Source organism: Panthera uncia (genome assembly GCF_023721935.1).
Source record: "Panthera uncia isolate 11264 chromosome B3 unlocalized genomic scaffold, Puncia_PCG_1.0 HiC_scaffold_1, whole genome shotgun sequence".
Classification (NCBI taxonomy): domain Eukaryota; kingdom Metazoa; phylum Chordata; class Mammalia; order Carnivora; family Felidae; genus Panthera; species Panthera uncia.
Window position 1 is genome coordinate 89,940,826 of NW_026057582.1, and position 24,282 is coordinate 89,965,107.

General features: G+C 41.4%; 1 protein-coding gene and 1 long non-coding RNA gene across 3 annotated transcripts in view; one reads left to right on the plus strand and one right to left on the minus strand.

Moving 5' to 3' along the window:
- The window catches only part of FBN1 (fibrillin 1), a 711,751-nt gene that overhangs the window by 472,252 nt on the left and 215,217 nt on the right, over nt 1–24,282 (minus strand). The window contains exons 57-66 of one of the 2 annotated variants that reach the window (XM_049613586.1): nt 23,175–23,300; nt 22,402–22,608; nt 20,363–20,488; nt 19,991–20,113; nt 17,108–17,224; nt 16,755–16,883; nt 15,545–15,664; nt 10,943–11,174; nt 8,264–8,438; nt 5,736–7,048 (exon numbers count right to left, since the gene is read on the minus strand). The exons of the other annotated variant lie outside the window; for it this stretch is intronic. Coding sequence (XP_049469543.1) covers nt 6,659–7,048; nt 8,264–8,438; nt 10,943–11,174; nt 15,545–15,664; nt 16,755–16,883; nt 17,108–17,224; nt 19,991–20,113; nt 20,363–20,488; nt 22,402–22,608; nt 23,175–23,300 — 1,745 coding nt within the window. The 3' untranslated portion in view covers nt 5,736–6,658. Of the gene's footprint in view, nt 1–5,735; nt 7,049–8,263; nt 8,439–10,942; nt 11,175–15,544; nt 15,665–16,754; nt 16,884–17,107; nt 17,225–19,990; nt 20,114–20,362; nt 20,489–22,401; nt 22,609–23,174; nt 23,301–24,282 lie in introns of those variants that run through there. 2 annotated transcript variants of the gene reach the window in all.
- LOC125909985 (uncharacterized) lies at nt 13,848–17,845 on the plus strand. The gene is made up of 3 exons (XR_007453815.1): nt 13,848–14,431; nt 16,671–16,807; nt 17,739–17,845. It is a non-coding gene; the product is annotated as an uncharacterized LOC125909985 (long non-coding RNA).

Genomic DNA, 24,282 nt, shown 5'->3' on the forward strand with positions numbered 1-24,282 from the left:
TTTCTTTCTTTCTTTCTTTCTTTCTTTCTTTCTTTCTTTCTTTCTTTCTTTCTCTATCCATCTATCTCTCTATACTTATTTATTTAATGGGCTTTGAGTTTTTGTCAACATTTAAAATTAAGTTTATAAATGATATTTTCTTATATTTGTAGAATCAGTCAGACCGTAACTGACCTTTCAGTTACATTTTCCATAAGAATTGTCTAGAAGGGAATGAGTGGAGAGACCTCAGGCTACCTAAATCTGCTTTAACCCAAACAACTCTGCCTGCTTTTCAGTGTTAGGTTTCAGGGTAAGTTTCATTTAAACTTGGGAATCTAACTCTAACCATAAACCCCCTACTGAAAATCACCACTTTTCAGCATTACGTTGGGGGAGATATGCTAGAATGGTGCTTCTAATTTTGGTGATTCATAAAGATCCAGAACTGGGGCCTTGCAGATGTCAAAGGTGAATTTACTAGTGAACTTTTTACCTTGCCTCCTGCCTCCTAGGGCTGTGGGGGGTGAGGACCCCTCCACCTGCAACTTCCTTCAGGCACCTGCAAAGTCTAACCATGTCCTCACCATAGATACAATGGGGAGAGAGCTGCCCTGTTGTCCCTTATTTCAAAGTTTCAGTAGACTAGGAACCCTGCGCCCTTCATCCTTTGTCTATAGTGCTTCATGCAAGAGGCAAGTGTTCAAAAAATATTTGTTGAGAAAAGCAGAGAAAAAGAAGGAGTGGAAGAGGAGGAGAGAGAGGAAATGGGTTGCTCTTTTGCATGGGTTTTTCCTATTTTCACCTGTATTTTTACTTCCTCCAATCTCAGTCATTGATCCATTCAACACATATTTAGTGTCTACTGTGTACCAGGCATCAATCTGGGAAACGGAGCTATGAGGACAAAACAGAATCTTTGCCATCAGAGGTCTCCTATGACATGGGGGAGGCAGCAATGGGTTACAGGGTCATGATGAGTATTCATGAGGGTGGAGGGAGGTGAGGCAGAGGGGAAGAAGGAAGGCTGTGCCAGGGGTTGCTCACCTTTCTTGTCCTCATTTGGTTGCTGGAAAAGCAGAGGGGAGCCTGGATCTTGAATCACAAATATAATTTGTAGTTTTGCAGTTTTGCAGATTGCTATTGTGATTTCATATATTGTATTTGATTTATTCTTCATCTGGCAAGTGAGTCGTGCTATGTTGTCAGAAGGTCTGGGGATTGTAGTCTCAGTTCCACCTCTGTAAGGTGAGAGGCTTTTGGTAAGACACTTGAACTTGTGCACAAGGATAATTACCCAGCATTGAGGCAAGGTTCAGAAGGGCATTGCTCACAAGTGCTTTTTTTTAATTATTATTTTTTTAATGTTTATTTATTTTTGAGAGAGAGCAAACATGAGCTGGGGAAGGACACAGAGACAGGGAAACAGAGGATCCAAAGTGGGCTCTGCCCCGAATAGCACTGAGCCCCATTCGGGGCTTAAACTCTCAGACTGAACTGTGAGATCATGACCTGTGCCGAAGTCAGATGCTCAACCAACTGAGCCACTTAGGTGCCCTCACAATTTAAATTAGCGGTGTTAGATATATAGATATAGATAAGGATATGGATATGGATATAGATAGATACAGATGATGAAAACAGGCCTTAGAGACATCAAGGAGTTGCCCTGGCTAAATGATGTAGAAAGGGAACTAAGATTTGAACACAGCTTTCTGACCTCAGATTTCCTGTAGTGTCAAAACTCTGGACCAGGCACTCCTTAGGACCTTGGGTCTGAACTGAGCTCTCAGTGAACTTTCTTCATAAACCAAAGAAAAGTCAGAACTCTGAACCAAGAATCGTAGACCCTGGGAGAAAAACTTGAGACTGAGAGCTCAGCCTGCAAGAATAGTGCCCTTGTCTTCCCTGTGGCTTCCCAGTGGGAGTGAGGCGGGTGTGGGTGTGGACTGGACAGGCAGGATGGGGAGCTGGTTCTGGGGCAGACAGAGTCGGGGGCACAGTGCTTACCATGAATGATCCACAAGAGAGTCTGCTATAGTCAATCTACAAACGTGTAGCAAGCAGGCCTCATCCTGCCTGAAACACAGAATCACTGTAGTTGAATCACGAGACTGGCCTAGAAAGGTGTGGAGAAGACACTGAAGGTGGATAATTTTGGTGCGACCAAAGACAAGGAAGGCTAAACAGGACATCATGCTGATTTCATGTTGTGACAAAAATATCCAGCCTTCTATGCTTTGGAATTCTGATATATCAAGTTCCCATTAATCTTTCCTGAGAGCTCTGGCCTTCTACCTAGCAGAGCCACAGGGGACACCCAAAGCAGAGGTCACCATGCAGAGAGAAACAGAACCACGACCTCTGACAGAGGTCTGGTGGGATCGATGGGATATGTGATTATCCCAGGATGTTTCCTTCTTCTTTTTTTAAAGTTTATTTATCCACTTTGAGGAGGGGGGAGGGGCAGAGAGAGAATCCCAAGTAGGCTCCACACTGTCAGTGCAGAGCCCCACGCAGGGATAGAACTCATGAACCGTGACATTGTGACCTGAGCTGAAATCAAGAGTCAGAGGCTTAACCAACTGCATCCCCCCAGGTCTCCCCTCACCACCAGGATGTTTTCAGTGTTTCCACTTCCAGAAGAAAAAGTGAATCACTTAGGCTTCATTTAATTTCCCCCCAGAGAGAATTTTGTGTTAAAAAGGAAACAGAACTCTTCTAATTTCTGCAATTCCCAGCACAGCTGCAAGGAACACCTCAGGTGGGCTATGGAAGGTTCCCAGCAACCGTTTAATGGAGCTGTGGCTTTCTCCTAAGCCATTTGACCTGTATGCTGCTTCACTTCCACCCGAGCTAAAGGTTCTAGAAATAGCGAGCATGATGCTTTCTAAATGACACTACAACCAACCCTCAAGGAGAAAAAGGGAGCATAGAGAGGGTAATGATGCTTTTATTTATGAAATGGGAAGAGTCATGGGGATTAAAAGTAACAGTGGATATTCCTTTATGTGGAAGAAAATAAGAGTGGACAGAGAGCAGAGAGTGGAGTTAGCAGGAAATCAGACCCACTTACCTGCTATGACTTCATCCATTTAAAAATGATGCACCTTCCACCATCAAATAGTAAAAAATGAGGCTAACATCAGTTTGTAGAGGTCATAATTCAGGCTTGGCTCAAGGATGCAAAACAGCCCATGTCCTAAAAAGAGGTTTATGACTGTGTGTGCCAGAAAAACCATTTTGGATTCATTAGCAGTTAGCTGAAATAACAGATTTTGTGACATTGCCAGGTCCTGTCAGATGTATGTCGAATGTCAAATATACAAGACCCTCATGTTTATACAGACATTTGTGAGAATGTCAGAACCTTTCATTGAGACTCAGTCCTATAAGTGAGCCCAGTCATAGATACACATGGAAATTTGCAAAATCAAATTCACAGCCTTTTTGTTTCTCTCTAACCCTAAACTTACAGTACTGAGAATCAATTCCTAACAATACGTAATGTTAGAAGTCAGGCTCACATTGGGGTTTCAAAAGTTGGTTTGCTGCTGCTTTTTTTTTTTTTTTAACAATGTGTTACTTAAAATTGGCAAGGGGGAAATAGCTTTGCCTTCAGTTCTGTATGTGAAAACTAATTCTTCTCACATCAATAATCTTCTAGCATTTAAAAACAAGGCCCTTGGGGTGCCTGGGTGGCTCAGTTGGGTAAGCGTCTGACTTTGGTTCATGTCATGATCTCGTGGTTCATGAGTTTGAGCCCTGCATTGGGCACCGTGCTGACAGTGCGGAGCCTGCTTGGGATTTTCTCTCCCCCTCCCTGACTCATGCTTTCTCTCTCTCTCAAAATAAAAAAACCAAGGTCCTCAAACCATGCAATAATTACATTTCCAATATATCTCTAAGAACTACAGTTAAAATAAGAATAAAGTACATTCCGTGGACAAAACTGTGATCTAAACATCTCTAACAGTTTACACATATATAACATTTAAGTATACTAATATAGTATCAACCTAATTGTCCTTTATTTTGGCTCATCTAATTTACAAACATGATCTCTGAAGTTTAACAGTATTTGTAATGGCAATGTCCAAAGCAATTTTGGCTGAGTAAAGTGCTATTTGTTGAACAAAAATGTAGTTGTTTGTGCAAGTTTAAACATTTCACAAGGCCAGCTGAGTTCATTTCAACCCTACTTACAAAATAGTTATTGGCAAATGAAATGGGCTGGGGGGTAGAGACAAGACGTTTTCAAGCTTCTGAGAGATTTACAAAACCAAGTTTGTCAACCACTGAAAGTAAAATTGAAAGGTCACAGACAATTAAAAGGTACAGGTTTCAATCTCAGGATTAAAAAGGTTCCAACAAGAGGAATATTTACAATGGAACAATGAGGAAAATGTTTTGTTACAGACAGAAACATGGAAAATATGCTGTTGAAAATTGTTGGCTCTGAAATAAATACAATCCAGACTGAGACTATTAAAAATATCAAAGTGATCTACCATGTGCCAACTCTATATTCTTCTGTTGTTTGTTATAAAGAAAATCCATTATTGAATATAATGCAGTTCTGGTTAAATTATCAGACATTTTCTGTATGCAAACTGTAGCTTACTGCATGCTGTATATTCTTCTCTCACAATTTTAGTACACTTCCATCATAGACCCACAGGCATAGAGTTAGAAGGAAATTTGGAGTAATATTTTAAGTTCCTAACCAAGGTACAAATTGCTTCCAAAATAGTCATTTGATTCATTTCTATTTAGCACCTATTACAAGCAAGATTTTTTTGGATGGCAAAATAAGAGATACAAAAAATATTCCAAGATGTTCATGGCCTGTTAGGTAGAAGAAAGTATCCTTGTCCCCTGGCCACCATTATGCCTCTGAAGAGTGACAGCTCACTACATTGCAAGGAAATCCATCCCTCAGTGGGCAGCTCAATAATTAGGAAGGTGCATGTTACACCTAACTTCATGGTAACTAACCTTAATTTTGTCTTCTGAAATAAGATGGAACATACCTAATCCATCTTCTTTAGTGTAGCATTTTGAAGATTTTGAGAGGAATTTCCTATGTCTTGCAAGGGTTCTGTCTCCTTCATGTAGCAATTTTACTTCACCTTTAAATTTACCACCCTTTACTGTCCTTGGGGATTTTAAGAATTATTTCATATCAATTCAGTGAGCTTAACTGTTAAATATTCAATATCGCACTTAAAATAAAACAGCATCTTCAAATTATGACAGTCAAAAAACAAGAGCGATATAGCATTCAATTGGAATCAATGTGGGATTATCCTTTTGTAATTAGACTAGCGATGACTAACAACAGATGTTTGGGGGGGAAAGGATGAAGCATCTAAGGCTTGCCAACACTATTTGAGGGGAGAGGGCATGATAAATCTTTTATAATGAAACACATGTGCTCTAAGACAATGACTGAACTTGATATCCTAAAATACTTAAATCTAGTGGTTTAAAAGTCACAGGATTAATTAGGTCATGTTTTAGAAATGATGCTACAGTCTAAATTTCTCATTGGCGAGAAAGAACTCTGCTGTCTTTAATGAATAAAAACAAGGGACTAACTCAAATATGTTAATTTTTCTGCTAGTGGTTATACATTTGGCACCTTTTGGAGCTGTCACTACCACACCCAGGATAATTTAAATTCAGGAAACTTTATTTAGCCTCTGAAAAGCCCCCTCAAATCCCACGTCCATGCAAGAACACAAAGCCAAGGGTACACTAAAAAAAGAGAGACTGTTTTATTGTGACATTTATGACATGGACCCCTTGTTGACAGGAATGACCGAGGGTAATCTTGGCATATTGCACAGGTGTGATGAAGGATGCACTGGTGATCCTCTGGCTGCTGAGGCTGCTGCTTGGTCCTCCCAGACCTCCATGCACGCATGGGCCAGTCACAGAAATTTCCTTACCACTTGGTGTATACAATTAACAAGTCTTTGGTCTTAATAAGCACCATTACAAACCCTCACATTAAGGGCATTATTATTCTAGTTTATAAATGTTTCAATGATAAAAAATAGCACGATTACAGTATACACACACTTAATTTACATGTAATGTATTATGCTCATAACTGAGATAAGCTACTGAACTAACTTTGGTTGATTGAAATTAATGAAGTATTTGAACTGAATATTTGTAATTTGGTTTCTAAGTTGTGTAAATATTACAGTGCATTTATAGATCTAGTTTGAGAATTTACTAGCACCAAATAGATATTATAATTGGCCAACCTAGTACTTGTATTTGGAGAAGCAAAGTTTAAAAATTTGGAAAAATACAGAGCAGTCCATCGATTGAAAGCACATTCCTGTACATCGGCTAGAAGGATGACACGTCAGCAGGAATGGCAGACCCCCAATAAAATACGTGTCCCAGTTTTCAAGAGTCAACACATATGACAAGGTAGCTCAGCTACACACATGAGAAGCCTGAGAAAGTGGTTGTTTTGAACTAGGGTAGTCACCTGTACCTCACTTTTTGTAATATAAGAATAGTGCTTATTTATAGAAATTTACTTGGTGAAAGATTGTACCTATGATATGAAGATTCTGATTGGGGGAAAAAATTCAGTTCTACCTATCTATCGTTGGTTGTTTTTCTTTTTTTAATTATTTGGTCTCTGTATGGTGAATTAATGAAGCAAAATCTGAATTTTCATCTTCAGATTATCACCCAGTTCACCACTGAGGTAGTCTTTGTCATATTTATCTTCTAGCTGATTAAGTTCTTTCTTTTTATAAAGTGGAGTACTACTGATTTGTAATGAATAGGTTCCAGCCACTGGCTTCTTCTTGGTGAAGTGGAGGTAGCTGATCCCTTCCTTTTGGTTGATTTTGAAGAAGCCATTTTCGTTTCCAGATTCGATCAAGTATTTGTTGTGATTCGTCAGAGTCGTCAGGGCCGGAAGGAGTTCCAGGATTCGGACCTTGTTGCTGATGTGGGAAATATTGAAAGCAAACATGGCCGTCTTCTCAACATCCCAACTTGCGAGACTCACGTTGGTTTCTATCTCAGGTTGGTCCTGGAAAGACACATGGCAGTGTGTTAAATTAATTGAAAATATGCCACTTATTTCTCATGTTAAGGAAAAAGTGACTCGAATCTCCCACTAATACAGCCTTCTCATGTTGTATATACCATGTCGAAAATGCGTATTTTCATAAAACACTTTGTTTAAATCACAAATGTGTTAAACTGGCACACATTTATAATAATAAAAAACATTAAACTGATGTCAAGAGGAAAGTCAAGTTGAAATGACTTGGTGGTCTTCTAATGCAGGTGTCCCAAAGTGTACTCCCTGGACCAGCAGCATCAGCATCACCGGGGAATCTGAGAAACACAAATTCTCCGTGCCACCTGAGACCTACTGAATCAGAAACCCTGGGGGTGTCTCCCCGAACTCCATGTTAACAAGGCTTCCAGATGATTCAGATGCATGCTCGAGGTTGGAAACCACTGTTTCAATAGACTATTTTCTTTCTGTAGACTTATCTCCTTTCCCAAACCACAACGGATGAGTTGGAGCACCAGTGCTAAGAAAGAACCAGCCTATTTCCATTTTGTTCACTGATGCAAAATCATCTCCTCTGAAGGACACGCCTAGGAACCTACTTCCTGACTCTGATGATCTGCTAATATTCAATGCTTTTCACCTGGCTTCTTGCTTGCCTCTCTGGGACCACATGTGTTGGATTCTCCGGGCCTGGAGCCAGAGGTCTGGGTGAATATCTGTGCATTTCTGAGTTGACTGAAAGGCTGCAGCAGCCGTAGGCGAAGAAAACCAGGCTGCTTGAGCTCCATGTTGTTTTTGTCTAGAATCCAAGTTCCCTCACACTCCACATGGCTCTTTTCAGTAGAGGAGCCTCTAGCTTTCCGAACTTGGCGTCCCCGTGGAGAGAGCACTATGTCACTTCACGATTCTGCCCACTTGCTGTCCTGGATCTCAGACCTTGCTTTTCAGCAGACTTTGGGTGGGTGTTTGACTTTCTTTTTGGCGAGACAGAGGAAATGAGCAAGTATGTGAAAACCTTCGAATGGCCACTCCCTAAAAGCAGCAAGAAACTCCAGAGAGTCCCACAGACTCTTGTAAAATGCAGCCTAGAGCTCAGGGAATGTCTGGATTTTCTCCCCAGGGAGCTTTTTCACACTTTGGAACATCCTTGGAGGAAACCACAGGCATCTGGAAGGCCCTTCTGGAACAAGAGACATGAGGAGAAACTACCTTCTGACCTACCTCAATGTTGGAGGCATCTGTTCCGTTTGCACTTCTCCGCTTCCTGCCCCGTTTGGGGTAGCCATTGATCTTACACTCATAACAAGCCTCCGGGGAGAGAGAATTGTCATCCATTTCACCGCTGGCAGGTGGCTCTGGGCCTCCTCGGCCCATGCCGATTCCAGAAACACAGTGCCTGTGGAAGAAGGGAAGCACAGCCCTTTTTCATTAGAACTGGGAGATGAGGGAGGTGGTGCAAGAGTTCTGGTGAAGTGTGGACCCCACCTGGTGACACTGAGACACTGGTTATTCATCCATTAGGTGACTGGCTGGTTCTGAGAGCCACACTGAAGTCCTCTGTGTTTAGGCTCTGAGTCCCAGTTCCTGGAGTGGATTCCTTTCTACTATCTCTCAAGGTCCTGTTTTGCATGTTTATTTGCCTCTTCATTTCTGCCCCCTCTCCCCCACTGTACCAGGTGTTTTGCTGTCCTTATGCTGCTGAGGAGGGGACATGGAGTAGAAAGAGGGGAAGAGTGGGGGATGAGGGAGATCATGTGACTTGGGAGGGTAAAGAAAAATGTCCTCTATTTATGAAACAGAAAGTGAGAAAGGTAGGAGATGTCTGTGTTCAGTTCCTTGTCCTCTTCCTGTTTCACTGACCCCATCACCACCACCTCCACCACTACCACACTCACCAGCCCTCATCACTTCAGCTTCTGAGCACTTTCTATTGTTTGACCACTCATTTTGGCTGAAGCTACTGAAGGTATAAAGAAAGTTCTAGGTAGAACTGAAGTTGACTTAGAAATAAACTGTAAAGATGTGCAATGTATAAAATGCATGTATTAGAGCTTGCCCAACTATGGGAAATTGTTTCAAGTCATTCAAAACCACTAGGGCCATTGGCTCTGACTCATGTGAGGCTGGATAAACAAACCCATGCCCAAGAGAGAACTAGTTCAGCTGTTTTTCTTTGCCTTTCAGTTATCAAAGCCAAGTTACGAAGGGAGGCTTGCATGTTTCACAAGTACCTTGTTTTGTTATTCTGCTTACTATTTCATAGGCCTCTTGGAATGTATTTACCAGGCTCCTTTTTCAAAATGTGTTGAAATATCTGAATGATCCTAGGAGTCTTTATTTTGAGGCAGGGTCCACTCTAGTGATTCATGGAGAAGCGCAAACTATTAGAAGTGGGTAGATTTCCACTAATGGGTCATAATGAAGACCAAATATTTATCACTTTTTCTGTAGTAATTGGCCTATTTTTATAACCCATTTTTCTTGATGCTCTTGAGATTCAAAATATAATGCCAATAAGCAGACTACTTTTTGTGTTTTGCAGCAATGTATGGGTTCATACTAGGTTTTGCAATCCTGCCAGAGCCCAGTACTTTTCCTTTGTTCTTCCTTTATCTTGCTGCATGAAATGTGCAGAAACAAAATGGATGAAATGATGACTGCTCATCGTGTGTGTGTGTGTGTGTGTGTGTGTGTGTGTGTCTATTCACATAATGATTAAGTTATTGGAAGAAAAATCCCAAATTTGCAGGCTTTGGTTCTTTTCTCAGAACTCCTTTCCAGTATTTTCATATCCCTGGAACACCACTTACAAGAAGTGTGACTACAAAGTCCCACTGGCCAGAAGCCAGTTTGGAGTGTCACAATTTTTGCTGGGAAAATGGTTCTGGCATTCAACTTATAAAGAATGAGACTACTGAGAGCCAGACACAAACATCTGGGAATTTGTGTCCTATTGCTGGCATTCTGTGTGCTTCCCATGAAACATTCTTTCACCTTCAAGTCTACACAGACCCAAAATGAATCGCTTGATGTTTGTGTGTCAAGAAATCAAAGGCCAGTACATTACACTAATTTGATATATACATATATGTGTATTATGGAATATGTGATTTTGTGGGATGTGTATGTGTGGCTGTACATGTGTGTATGTATATTTCATGTCTATGTGTTCCTAATGAAAATGTTAAAATTTGAGTTCCTTAACAGCATAGACAACACTACATGGACATCCAACTCTAGATTAATTCAGCAGGAAAAAAGGCCTACACTGTGAAAACTTACCACTAAACTTTTAAATTACTGGGTAAAAAAAAAATATGTCTTTTCTTCCCCAACAGTCACACATACAATGTGGTAAAGTATTCTACCAGGAGGATACAATAATTATTTTAGCTCTCGTGTTTTATGCTCTTTTGGTAATTCTTTATGTAAACTTAAGTCTGAGATGTAAAATATATTTTAAAGCCAGGTATCTTTGTGATTTCTCCTAACGGTAGCTAGAGGAGAAGGCATTTTAAGTCAAGAGAGAATCCTGCTTGCCTCAGGAGAAGGGGAGATCAGCAATATGCAGTGTGAGTCCAGTTCTGTCATGGGTCAGCCCCTGCATTTCTAGAGAAATGAATCACTTCCCAACAAGATGCGAAGATCAAGAGAATGAGATAGAGACACCATATATCAAGGTATTTACAACTGGTTTCAGAGTCTATGAATTTCTAGAAATTTTGATGTCTCCTTTCAAATAATATAGCCTAAAACCTTTGCAGAGCTAACCAGAATTAACTCCAGGATTATGAAAAGTATGGTTCTTCTCGACTAGGATGGGTCACTGTGAGTTAAATATACTTAATGATATTAGGAACAAGAGAGCCTCCGGCCACGGCCCGGAAAACCAGTGCTTACCCTTGGCCTATCCGGAAGTAACCAGGTGGGCAGCCACACAGGTAGCCACCCTCAGTGTTGGAGCAGCCGTAACTGCAGGGGGCCTGCGAAGAGCCACATTCATTGATGTCTTGGCACCCTCCGCTGAACTGTTCGTACTGGAAGCCGGCGGGGCACATGCACTTGTAGCTGCCCAGAGTGTTGTGACAGGAGGCTCCTCCACAAATGTGTGCACTGAGGCACTCGTTCTCATCTGCAGGGAAAACCAGAAGACACTGTGTGTGTGACACCGGCCAGACGTCTCTACCGGGGACCGCTGGCCAGCTGGCTCTCAGCCAGCACTCAGGAAGGTAGGGCGGGCCGAGGTGGTTGGAGTGGGGAGAGAGGGATGCGGACGTGGATGTGGCCTCTTGCCATGCAGTAGGCAAATGTGGTCGCTGAGGTCAAATGTGCCACGTGGAGCGCATTAGGGGATGGCATTCCGAGGGCCGACAGATTCCAGTTCTCATCTGAAGCCAACACTAGTGCGTTCTGCACCACACGAGCCTCCTGTGAAGAATGCGGGGCTGGTTCAAGGTTCAGGGTGGGAGGGAAGGAGTCCTGCAGTTCTCCATGAACGGGACCACAGTCTCCGAGGCAGAGACCAGCCATCCTCCTGGAGGCTGCTTTTCCAGTCCTCCGTTTTCAGGATGTGCAGGGCTGGCAAGGGCTGACATCCTGCAGGAAGTGTCTGCCCTGCTTGTACTTCCTTTTCAAAAATCTGCAAAAGCCCCCAGGTGCTTGTCCTGGGGATGAATAGTGCCTTCTGGTATGTCTGCTCCCATCTCTGAACGGGCCCCCCCCCTTATCCAAACCAGCCTCCTGCCCAGAGTGTCTGGGCCGTGTCTAAAGCAAAGTATGGCTGGAAGAGATTCAGTGCAGACTTCACGAGCAATAATTGGAAAAAACCCACAATAGAGACAGATGCTGCAGGACTGCTACCCACGGGGACCTGCCAAGTCTGATGGTAAAAAGCAGGAAAAAGAAATCTGACTTGAAAAATCAACTTGAGGGGAAAAACCTTGAGTATCTCTCTATTTCTAATTTATACTTTTTTGAAATCTCAAATAGATTTTTGTAGGCCTGTCTTCATAAGGGCAGGTTGCAAGCTTGCTGGTAAGACATTTCTTAATTGCTGTGGCCCATTTTCAGGCATATGTTCATTTGAACACAGGGAGATTGGCCTGCACCTCACTCAGCAAATACTTCCAATGAAAGGGAGGAGGGGAAACGTAGCTAACATTTATTAGATGCCTATTGCGTGACAGAATATGAGGTGCCTCACGTTCATTTACTTAACCTTCCTGAAAATTATGGGCAGAAGGTATTATAATCCCTGTTTTACCGATAAAGAAAGTGAGGCTCACAAAGCCCATCTGAGGTCTCCTGACAGCAGCAGCAGGACCGAGATGTACACCCAGGTCTGTCTGACCAAAGCAGTCACGTGCTTTTAATTAGACCACAGTATCTCTCAAGAGACTAATCACCATTTAAACTGGTACTTCCTTTGCCCTTTAATTGGTTTTACCTTATTTGCTAAGGTAGATTCCTTTATACAGAACAAAATTGTTTCTAAGAAAAATCTGTTTTTAAGTTAGAGAAACAGGTGCATAGAAATGGTGGGCGCAGGGTGATTGCATATGTATAATATTTATATTATTCCTTATATATCCCTTCCTTCCTCCTCTCCCTTCTCTCCTTCTTCCCTGTGTGGAAGGAATAGATATACAATAAGAAAGCCATTTGTTGAGCTGCCTGCTATGACTCAGTGCCTAGCTACAGGTCTGTTTGGGAACCTTTATGTCCAAGGACTCTCAAGTATACACTTAAGATCATTTAGGCTCCAAGGTTCCTAGAACAGAAATAAATATGCCATTGTCTTTGTTCTTTTCCCCTTAGTTTAAATCAGAGATGAAGTGTGTGACAGATACCAGTGGAGACTATGGGCACCAAGGAATGAATGAGGAAATTAGGGGGTTTACATTGGTGGAAAGAATATCCCTGGGCTGGATGTCTTCTCCTTGTCCCTCATGTCTATCTCCAGACCCTGGAGGCTGAGCTGCATGGAGCATCAACAGCCTCCTCTCCTTTGTCCTGTGCTTTTGGTTGGGCTCAGCCATCCATTTCCTGCTGGGACTCTGATAAAATCTCTAAGGCCCATGTCTGTATATGTATGACAAAATAAAACTTAGATTTATTCTGTATTGTTCCAAAGGACAGAAATAGGACCAATGGTTAGAAGTAGAGGGAGGAATAGTTCATTTTCTATGAAAACAAAAACATTTCTAAGAATTAAAGTTTTCTATACCTAAATTGGGCTATATTGGGAGAAAGTGAATGCCCTTCAAGATGGTATTTGAGTCAAACTAGGACAATCAAGGGAGTTTGAGGAAGGATTGTGTTTTGGGAATGAGGCCAGACTAGATAATCTGTAAGGGTCTTTCTAGCCTTGAGGATCTATCTGTGTTAGTATAAATATCTATCCCAGCCAAGAACTCTCCTCCTCCTCTTTCACATTCTTTTCTATTTTACTATACCTTTTTTTATTCCTTGAAAGTCTAATAAAGTTTAAATTAAACTTGCTTATCTGCATTAGAGAACTGGGATGGAGCAGAGCAGGAATGAAGATAAGAAATTGGCAAATGTTCAGTGTTTATTGCTTGAAAATAGTCTGTTTGTGTACTCACCCTTTTCATCAATATACAAACACGATTTGTTTAACATGCTTTGCACTCTTCTGACCATTTCCATCCTGTGCACCCTGGAGCAAAAGGCTCCAGGAGCAGTTTTTCTGTACTCCAAAATCTTTGTTTTACTATCAGTTAATACTTAAATTGGTGAGAGTTTTATCCTTTTTTAGAAAAAGAGACATTTTAATTTTATCGAAACAGCATTAGATTCTCCAAACACCCTCCTTGAAAGCAGACTGAAACCTACCCACTCTGTCCTGTAAAATCAAATTTTTGAGCATTAGGCTTGTATAGTGTTTGTTAGCTGTGGTGTTAAGGGAGAACCGATAAGAGAATTCGAAAATGTAGGAGGGACTTTCTTTTACAAATTTTCTCTGGGTCAACATGGCTCAACTCCAACTCCACCTGGAAGTTTGATATTTTCTAGAAAACAATGAGATGCAGTGGCCCCTTGCAGTGGCCCCTGACCCTAAACCCATCCATCTTCTAAGAGTGAAATTCTGGCTGCCTATGAGTGAGGATCCAGAGAGGGCTGGTTCAAAAGATCTGCTCTGCACAGCTCTGGGGAAGCCATTCTGGCCCAAGGCAATGCTCATTCTCAAGAATTATGAGCCCAGTTTGGGCTAGTATCTTTTGGACATCAAAAAATCCCAAACCTCTTACTGCTTCTTAATCTATTTATTCTAGAACTCCCAGCCAGAGATGATCTTCATGGGGCCAAAGGAGAGCCTCCAGGCAATGAAGACATGACCTGTCCATCTCCACTATTCCTGGACTAAAGGTAGGAAGAGGAGACGAAGGCTGTCAGTAAGTTGTGTAGTCTAAACTCTTCCAGCACTGGTGTCCTTTTAGCCAACCCTACTCACTTCTGCAAAACCGTGCCTTGAAAAGAATCAAACCAAATGAGAGAGATCCAGTTCTGATAAGTTAAAACACACCAAATGTATCTTCATTTGGAATAAAGCAAAGCATTGAGATGTGGAGCAGCCACCCACGAAGCAGTAATCCTTGCCTCTTTGCTAAGGAAGGCTCTCTTCCCAAGAGTGTGGTAGCTAGAACAGCTCACCTGAGCACCAAGCTTGCAGTGGTGCTGTGTAGAGGCTTGATGAATGAAAAACAAAACAAAACAAAAAAACAAGTGAACATGACACTTGAAAGGCAGCCCTAAGTCAGGAAGTTAGGGGCCTGGGGCTCCAGCTGCAAGCATGTCACAAAGGAACCAGGTTAAGGACAGACTTCTTCCTTGGGCTTTGAGGTCTTTATAGTAAAATCAAGAGTTTGGGATAAATGGATCCGGGGTCCCTCTAAACTCACAGTGTTTGGATTCTCTGGTGTGCATTGAGATTATTTTCCCATGACATTATGAAATCAAAAATTACATAATTTCAATTTAATAAGTTCATGAGTCTCCCTTAATTTTCAAAAGAGTTTAGTGATGATGAAAAAATTTGCTGTGTCTGCTGCTCACACTCTGCCCAAAAGATGTGTAGAGCTGAATGGGACCACTTCTGTGTCTTCAGGCCGAGAGTCACTGAAAATAGCCTCTGGCTGGCTGATATTTTTCAGGCTGAGGTAGGATTCTGTTGGCCCTCATGTGTACCTGCAGTGTGGGCCAGTGACTCCATGCAGCAGAAGAGCAGGGGGACACTGAGAGTGAAGGGATTCTAGGGGCATTTCATTTCCGATGCTCTCCAAGTACCTTTATCATTATCTTTTTTCTTCGTTTGCTATTTTGCAAAGGCTACAACTTTCCTCTGGTTCCAACCAGGTGAGGGCAATTTTAAGTGAATATTGTTGATTTAATGACACGTTTAAAGTTTTCAGAAAGAAAGCAGTATTTTGACTCACGGGAGCCAGTAGTGATTCACCATAGTAACAAGGAAAAACTACGTACCGACACACTGGTTCCACTGGTAGTGCTGGAGATAGCCCTGGGGGCAGCTGCATCTGTAGCCCCCAATGATGTTCTGGCAGCCGTGCTGACAGCGATGGTTTCCTTCGCACTCATCCACATCTGAGAAGGACAGGAGAGCCGTTTCAGTCAGTTCAGCATCTGACTCTTGATTTCGGCTCAGGTCACGATCTCCTGGTTCATACGACTGAGCCCTGCATTGGGCTCTGCACTGACAGTACGGAGCCTGCTTGGGATTCTCTCTCTCTCCCTCTATCTCTCTGTCCCTCCCAAAGTTGTGCTCTTGTTCACTCTCCCTCTCTCTCTCAAAATAAATAAACTTAAAAAAAAAAAAAAAAAGTAGAGCCAGCTTTAAGCCACATCAACATTTGTTTCAGAGTTGGTCTCTGAAGCAACATTTATATGCATGGTAAAGGCATATAAGGCAATATATAGGCATATATATAAAGGCAATTATATAAATATATTTATATAAATTATATAAATATAAAGGCATATATAAAAAGGCAATTTTAATAAGAAATCTGACCCCTAAAAAAGTATTCTTCCACCAAAACTTCAAGAATATGTGCTCTGGAGCTTTTGATAAGTCCAAGGAAAAAGACATTTAGATATCCCTGGTAAAGTTGACAAGTAAAAATGATTAAGAAACTAATGTAAGGCACAAGAGTACTCTATGGGATAGCTGTGTAAATTATTTGTATTTTTTTATTCATGCTAGAGTTAGAAACCAAAAGATGTCAGTACAAAAATAAAATCCTACAAAAAATTTCAAAATTTTAATTATATTATTATCAGAAGAGTCATTCTTCATATATTTAATCCACATTAGGGGAATTCTTTTATGACTCTGGATCCAATGACTAGAATATTAATGAATCAAATTCAGGAACCTAGCTTTTTTTCTTGACTAGTTCATGCCCTATTAGATTACATTAATAACTGAGCAGATAAAGTCTTCACATATTGAGGAAAGGCACAGGTTTAGACATGATCAAGCATGAGACAAAAGATGGATCTCTAAGATATGATACCTGTGCCAACCAGGAAAAATATTCCCCATCTTCAGTTGGGTGATAGTCCTGTGCTCTGTTCTGCTATCTCACAGAGGGTGATAATGAAGATTTTGACAGTCACACAGATTATCTCCACCAGGAATTACCAGCTGCATCAAGCTGAGGCCCCTACCCACCTTCACAGCTGGCACCACTCTGATCAAGAGAGAATCCTCGCTGGCATTCGCAGGTGAAGCTCCCAGGAGTATTCTGGCAAATACCCTTAGACCCACACAAGTTGATGTCAGAAGTGCATTCATTGTTATCTATAAGAAGCAGTTGGGGAAAAGTGGGAATTAAAATGGACTGAACTCACTTTCTGTTGTTTAAAAGGAAGAGAGAGTGATGATTCACTTTCTGTTGTACTTTTTTTTTTTTTTTTTTTTTTTGAGTTTTTGCCTTCTTGCCTTCTTATCCCAACAGGGGAACTAGAAAACAATTCCTTAAAGGAACAGCTACGTTTCCTATAGGGATTTTCCTCTCCACTTACCAATGCAGGCGGTATGGTGTTGGGTAAATCCAGGAGGACATTTACATGTGAAGCTGCCGATGGTGTTAACACACAGGAACTGGCAGTTGTGCTGCTTAGTTGCACACTCATCAAGATCTATTAAAAAATATGTAAGATGAGTATTGGAGTCAAACTGAGAGCACAGGTACCTAGCAACTGGCCTAGGAAGGAGTTCTGAGTTCTGACTTGTATGTCTCCAATGACTGTGGCCAGAATAGAGATGCAGTAAATGGCTGGGAGGAATCAAGCAAATAAAGGTTTGAAAGATAAAATGTGGTCTCCATTTAGACTAAAAAATGTAGCTCTTTGGGGGATCCAAGGAAATCCCAATTCCCTTCCGTGAGAGGAATGTAGGAATTTATCAACAAAGGAATTTCAAATAAATTGTGACATTTTAAATAAATTACACAATGAAGTAAAAGATTAGGGATTCTCAAAATTTTCCAGAGTGCTGAAAAGATCTATTCAAGTTGAATTACAGAAAGAAATGTTGAGGCTGGAAATTAAATTGTTTGCTTAGGTCTTTTCTGTTTGCTGTTTTGAATCTGCTCAAATGAGGTGTTCAACCAAAGCAAATCAAACCAAATTGACTTTTTTTTTTTTTTTTTAGAGATTCTCCTTTGGTAAAACAAAATTGAGCAATCAAGAAGGAAGCAAAGGTAAGAAAAACTCACTCTGATAAGCTAATAGCACATTTAAAAACTGCCTACAGTATCTATGCAACATTATTTTCCATATTTCAATAAAATCCTCCGCTTTGACCAGGCTTCTTTCCTCATTGCCGGAATTTCTAGGCTCATTCTCAACACCACTGCTGTTTAAAGACATCAAGAGATACAAACTATGTTCCAGCTTTTAGCTGAATATTAATATAAAAAAAATCATGGTGTATTCAGGAACCAATCTACCTTCCTACCTTGTTTGGTCACTGCACACAGAGCTGTGCTTGCAGCTGAAGATAAGTGCCAGTTCCTGCCTAGAGTAACATCTGGAGGGGACCTAAACCAAAAGAACCCCTGAGCCCCCATATTTCTCCCAGTGCTGACTTCTCTCAAAATGGAGCCAGTCCCATGCTCTTTACATAGCTGTGGGGCCTCCCCTTTCTATGACTCAACGAGCCTTGCTAGAGCACTGTCACACATTTGCTGAAGCTTACCTGCACACAGGTGAGGGAGACAGCTCAGTGGTTTCTGACACTATTTTCTAACTACAACATATTAAGAACAGCAACACTTGCTGTTCTCACCTCCAAGAACATCTTGGCTCCCCTTCTCTCCTCTTATCTGGATCCTACCCAGCTCTCATGGGGGGAAGTGCTGGTCCCACATCTCCCCTGGGCTCCCCTTTGAGGCTCTTTTCTGTCAGTTTCAGTAGTACATGTATCTGCACCACACGGTTTGATCTTTAGTCCTATGTGCCAAGTATGTGGAAGAATCTAGACCTCATGAGAACAACAGGAGAAAGGGACTTATGTTGTAAGAGGATCTGTAAAAATCATGTCCCTGCTCTTCCCACTCCTAAAACCACAAAGAAAGTGTTACTTGTGCTTTTTATACATTGTGAAAAAACAGTTACTACAGTACATTTAATTTCCATTTTTTTCTCTTTTTAGACATTTTAAAGGATTTTCTGCTCCCACAGGCTAGAAAAATGCTGTAAATTTGTTCTGCTTGGTACAGATAGTATCCACGCTGAGAGGTGTTTTCTCTTTAATTTGGTTCTCTATTTCCATGAATAAGTTTATTGCTCTGAGCTCTAGCCTTACCTTGCCCAGAGCTCATTGTGATCCACAGATTGAGAAGTTCTATGCTTGAGAAGAACAAAGCTGTAAACAACTCTTATATTAAGAGAGTCAGAATTTTTAACTACGTCTCTCAACTTCCTCTCCCCAAATTACAGGATTATATAGGATTTGTGCTGCATAGGGAAACCTCATGCATTGTTCATTATGTCATCCTATATTATAAGCCTCTTAATTCTAAGCAGACACAAGAAAAGGGTTGAGGGTCCTAATTCTCTTTGCTCTCCACTTCCATTCCACCCCACCATTTAACTTCCCTTATTTGCTTTTTGCTCCATCAAGGTTTCGTGGCAAAACTCTCTAGCTCTTATTCTACCATCTGGTCTACCTTTCCTGTTCCAAATCCCTCACTTTTAAAATTACCCTTAAGTCTGATTCACTTGTGCTATTATTCACTCAATATGTGAAGTTCGTATTGTTGAGGAAGATGTTTCTTGGAGTAAATTTACACCAACAAAATTTTCCAAAGGGTAACTTCTGGTTGAGGAGGGATTTCCACATAAAGTTCTGCTGTTTCTTAATTCTTTATGATATTTATGGCTTAGATAAGCTCTTGGAGGACAGGAATGGCCCTATTTGGCAGAACAAAAACCTAGACAAAGTGTTTACTTAGGTAGGCACAATATCTTCTAGGCACCGATTAATCTGAGGATGGACAATGCTGGAGGCTTGGGCTCTAGTTGTTGGATAGATTGGCTATCTAAATATGATAAACAGAAAGCAGAAAGGAAATAATCAAGTAGGAATCTGCCCCACCTGGGCCTTACAGAGCTGGCTCTGCTGTCTCCGACACCCTCATGGGCCACTCCCATGGATGTCCAAGGGGCAGGCAGTGAGGATGGCTGTTGCCAGCAGTCCCCAGCAATCTCCCTGGCCTCAACCTCCAGCCAGCCAGCATAGGAGTGGGTGGCAGGGAGGTCCCAGGGAGGAACTAACTCCAGGGAAGCACCTCTTGCCAGTGGGGGGATTTTTCAGCTTGCCTGTGGATTCCTCAAATGCACAAGGAATACAACCATGTGCCCAGAAGGCAGGTGAGTGGGTGCAGGCAAATTATACTTTACCTTTGCAGCTCCTTCCATCCTCCTGCAGAATGTAGCCTTTCGGGCAAGAACACTGGAAACTCCCTTCTGTATTTTTGCAGATAAAATTGCAGGGTTTGGGAGCCTGGTTACACTCATTCAGATCTATGATCAAAAAGAGACAGTGTGACCATCCACCCTAAAATGATGGTCAGTACCCACAGGGTCTAACAGAGAATTTTAGCTTTGAGAAAAGAAAAGGTAAACTCTGTGTTGTCTTTGATCATTGTCTTATGTTTTCCTATGAAATTACATAGGCTTTTTAGTGTTTCAGTTTGAGGATTTATATTTTTTCCCATAATATGTAATTTCCACTCAGAATAATTATCTGAACATCAAAAATACAGCACTTACCTATGCAGGAAGTTCCAGTTATATCTGTAGTGTAGCCATTTTTACATATGCAATGATATGATCCTCTGTCATTGATGCATTCCCCATTTCGGCAAACATCATGAATAACCTTGCATTCATCAATATCTGTTAATTTAACAGTCAGAAGTTAAAATAAGAAAGACATTATAAAACGGACAACATTAATATGTAGAGGTGATGTCACTGTAAATATTAATAAACTGTTACTGTATTATAGACCTAAGAAATTAAGCCAAAGAGATGACAGCATGAATTTCATACGTAATGGTAACTATAACAAAAGGCAAATGAATAACTGCATTGGATGAGAGTATAATAACTAATCAGGCTAGTAACTAATCAATTCTTTAAAAAGAATTGGGGGGCGCCTGGGTGGCTTGGTTGGTTAAGCTTCTGACTTTGGCTCAGGTCATGATCTTGCAGCTCATGGGTTCGAGCCCCGCATCAGGCTCTATGCTGTTAGCTGGAGCCTGGAGCCTGCTTCAGATTCTGTGTCTCCCTCTGTGTCTGCCCCTCCCCACTCCTGCACATGTGCGTGATCTCTCTCTTTCTCTCTCAAAAATAAACAAACATTAAAAATATTTTTTAAAAAGAATTGGTTTTCTAAATTTACAGTTTTCCCCTCTGGGTCTATAGAACAACCATCTCATCCAGACATATTTAGCTCCTTGCTCTATCTCATGCCATCAAGCAAGCTTGATCCATAAATGGATCATAGCAGTAGATTCTTTTGACCAAAAAAAAAAAAAAAAATCCATTTTTTTTCTAATATTGCCTGTCCAGAATAAGGAGGAAGGTTCTTTTCTTTTTGTTGTATTTACAGTTAATCCCCCAAAATATCACATTGCATAATATTGGGGAAATGGGACCAAACATCCCTTGGTAAGGGAAGCACTAAGGCTCTGGGGTGGGTCGCTGGGCTGGGTTTCGCAGCCTGATAAGGAACAGAGATCTTAATCCCAGCTCCACCACAGGGAGAAAGACTTGGTCGACATGTACTGTGGAGCGTGAAACCCACTGTCCTTCCACATCGTGACCCACCTGTCTCCTTAGTGATTGGTGGGGTGCCAAGACTAAATGAGTTCTTAGCCTTTAATTGCCAAACAACCATTTTATTCCAACAGATGTTATTTTTCCGAATTCTTTCAAGTTTACTCTGAAATGCAATGTGCCTACCCTGACTGGTTTCAAGAAGTGAATCTTCTCCACCGTCTGATTTTCACATCCTCAGAAGAATCATAAATTGCTTTTGGTTACCCTGCCTAATCTATCCGGCTGTGTGCCTCCACACATCCAGTTCTATTATTCCACCTTTGGCCACATCTTTCAACCATCAACACAAATCCTGCTTACTGTCCTTCTTCTCCTCTCACTTCCAATGCCTTCCCAAGGAGCTCTAAGAGTCTCTCTCCATTCTATTTCATGAGACTGAAAACAATTGCAGTTACTGGTGACAAGCCCAGGCCTGGAAGTTGTCTTTGGGGCTACCTCAGGGCGACCTCAGAGACGTGGACAGCCTCCCCATGTTTCCCAACTGAAAGCAGCTTGCGCTATTCCAGAGGCAACTGTGTTTTAATTGCCAGTATATCAGCATCGTTTATACTTCTTTCATGCAGTCTATTTTGGCCAATTTTACGAGTGCAAATACATATGGGTGGACTAGTCTAGGAATTTAGTGATCGTTTATTCCAAGGTTTATCTAAACAATTACATTCCGAGTAACCAGTAACTGACTTACAACAAACCTCTGTTTAAAAGTTGAGGACTCCTTGTATTGCAGGGGCAGGGACCCAAGCACATACAACTTAATCAGATGGATCAAGGACACTTTAGCAGCCTGGCCTTGACTGTCTAAAAGATTAAAATAGATAATTGTACAAAGATACAATAAAGGGTTTTTGTTGATGTATAAACCATGCAACTCAGCCTAAGCCCATACTGTAGATTCCATATTCTCAACTGTTTTTCAGAAAACAAACAGATTCCCTGCAAGTATTTTTGGACCATAAGTGAAGTACCTGCTCCATTGGTCATAAATCCTCGGCCATGGGGGCAGAGTTTTTTGAAGGCCACAGTACCCTGGAAAGGGCAGATCTCACAGTGGGGGCCCCAGCCTCTCCCGCCATCACAGCAGCACTCAGACTTGGTGACAGGGTTCCTGTTGCTCGAGCCGATCTGACACATGTTCTGGAGCACTTCCGTGAAGCAGTACCCTTCCCGGTTGTCTGGAAGGGACGTTACATTGCACAGAGGGTTTTTATGGAGCTTTATGAGCATAACAATGTATTAAGAATTTGGTCAAACATAAAACCCAAAAAGGATATAACACTTTACCCTGGGTGAGAAGAAGCAATAAAGGAAAGCTGGAAACAGCAGTAAGAGAGAAAGGATGACATCTGAGGGAAACAAGACAAGAAATTCAGTAAGTGGGCAGGAAGGCATTAGTGTGCACAAGGTTGTATCTCTATCTGCTCTCAGAAATATGGAGGGATAGTCATGCTGCAGAGACAGGGGCAGAAAAACACATGGAATCGGACCCTGAGCACCAAGGGCTTAAAAAGGCAGCGGAGAAAGACATTCCAAACAAGTGATTCATTGATACAATTAGTGAAGGAAGAATTTAGCTTCAGGGTGGTGCTAAGCCCCATGGACAATCACAGTCATTAAGTCATTTCCAAAATATGAACCTGCCTCAAATGTTAACAATTTCTATTATTTCAAATAAGCGATGTGGGTGACAAGCATCCCAGCATGGAGTTCGGGGTTACGAAATCATCCTGTTTGTGCTCACCAAGACACTCGTCCTGAGTAGGGCTGGCCGTGAACCCGTCATTGCACTCGCAAGTGTAGCTCCCCCGGGTGTTGAGGCAGCGCCCGTTCTCACAGATCCCCGGCTTGGTCTGGCACTCGTTCTCATCTGTGTGGTGTGATCGAAAGATCAGAAACAAAAGCAGTCACCTGACTACATTGTACAGGGATAGATTCATTCATTCTTTCTTTCTTTCTTTCTTTTTCTTTCTTTCTTTCTTCTTTCTTTTGAAATTTGTGAATAGATATCCTTCTCACACGGCTCTCAATTCAAAAGGTACAAAAGAGTATTGAGCAAAAGTGCCCCTTCCTCCCTTATTCCTCAGCCACCAAACACCCCTCCTGGGAGGTGACCAGTGCTACAGCTGGTTTCTCACGTAACCTTCTAGAAATGGAGTTTGCACATGTGAGCAAATACACAATGTGTGTGTCTACTTCCATCCTTTAAAAACCATACTTGATGGTATTTTGATGTGCTTAAAGGTAGGTAACAGCATTTTATGTACATACACATATTTCACTTAATAAAATTTAAAACTTTCCATATCTGTCCCTAAAAAGGATGATTTCAAGTGAAGGGAAAAACATAAATACTTAAGATCAACATGCTGAAGAAATATAATACTTCCTCAGAATAATGTCCGTAATGGGTCAGTTTTGACCTCAGACTTGTCTACACATAATCTTCCAATTCAATATAGGTTATGTTTATTATAATACTTCAACAATATTGAGGAATAATAAATCATAAACCAGGCTCCCAGGTTAAAAAAAAAAAGGCATTAAAACAAGCCGGAGATTCTTAGAATTATCTGATGATTTTTTAGAAAAATCGTAAAGTTATTTGCTTAAGTGCATCTCATGGAGAATAGTTCTGAGCCCCCAAGGCAGGCATCTCATTATGAGAGGCAGAAAGTTCAAAGGTGACATTTAGGGTAGTGTTGAAACAGGCTAAAAATCCCAATGCCCATGTCACCCCCCGACCAATTAAATCAGAATGTCTGGGGTGGGAGCTGAGTTCTCTAAGTGATTCCAATGTGCAACTGAGGTGAACCACTGAACCTGGAAGATCTAGTGCATGATCATAGTCC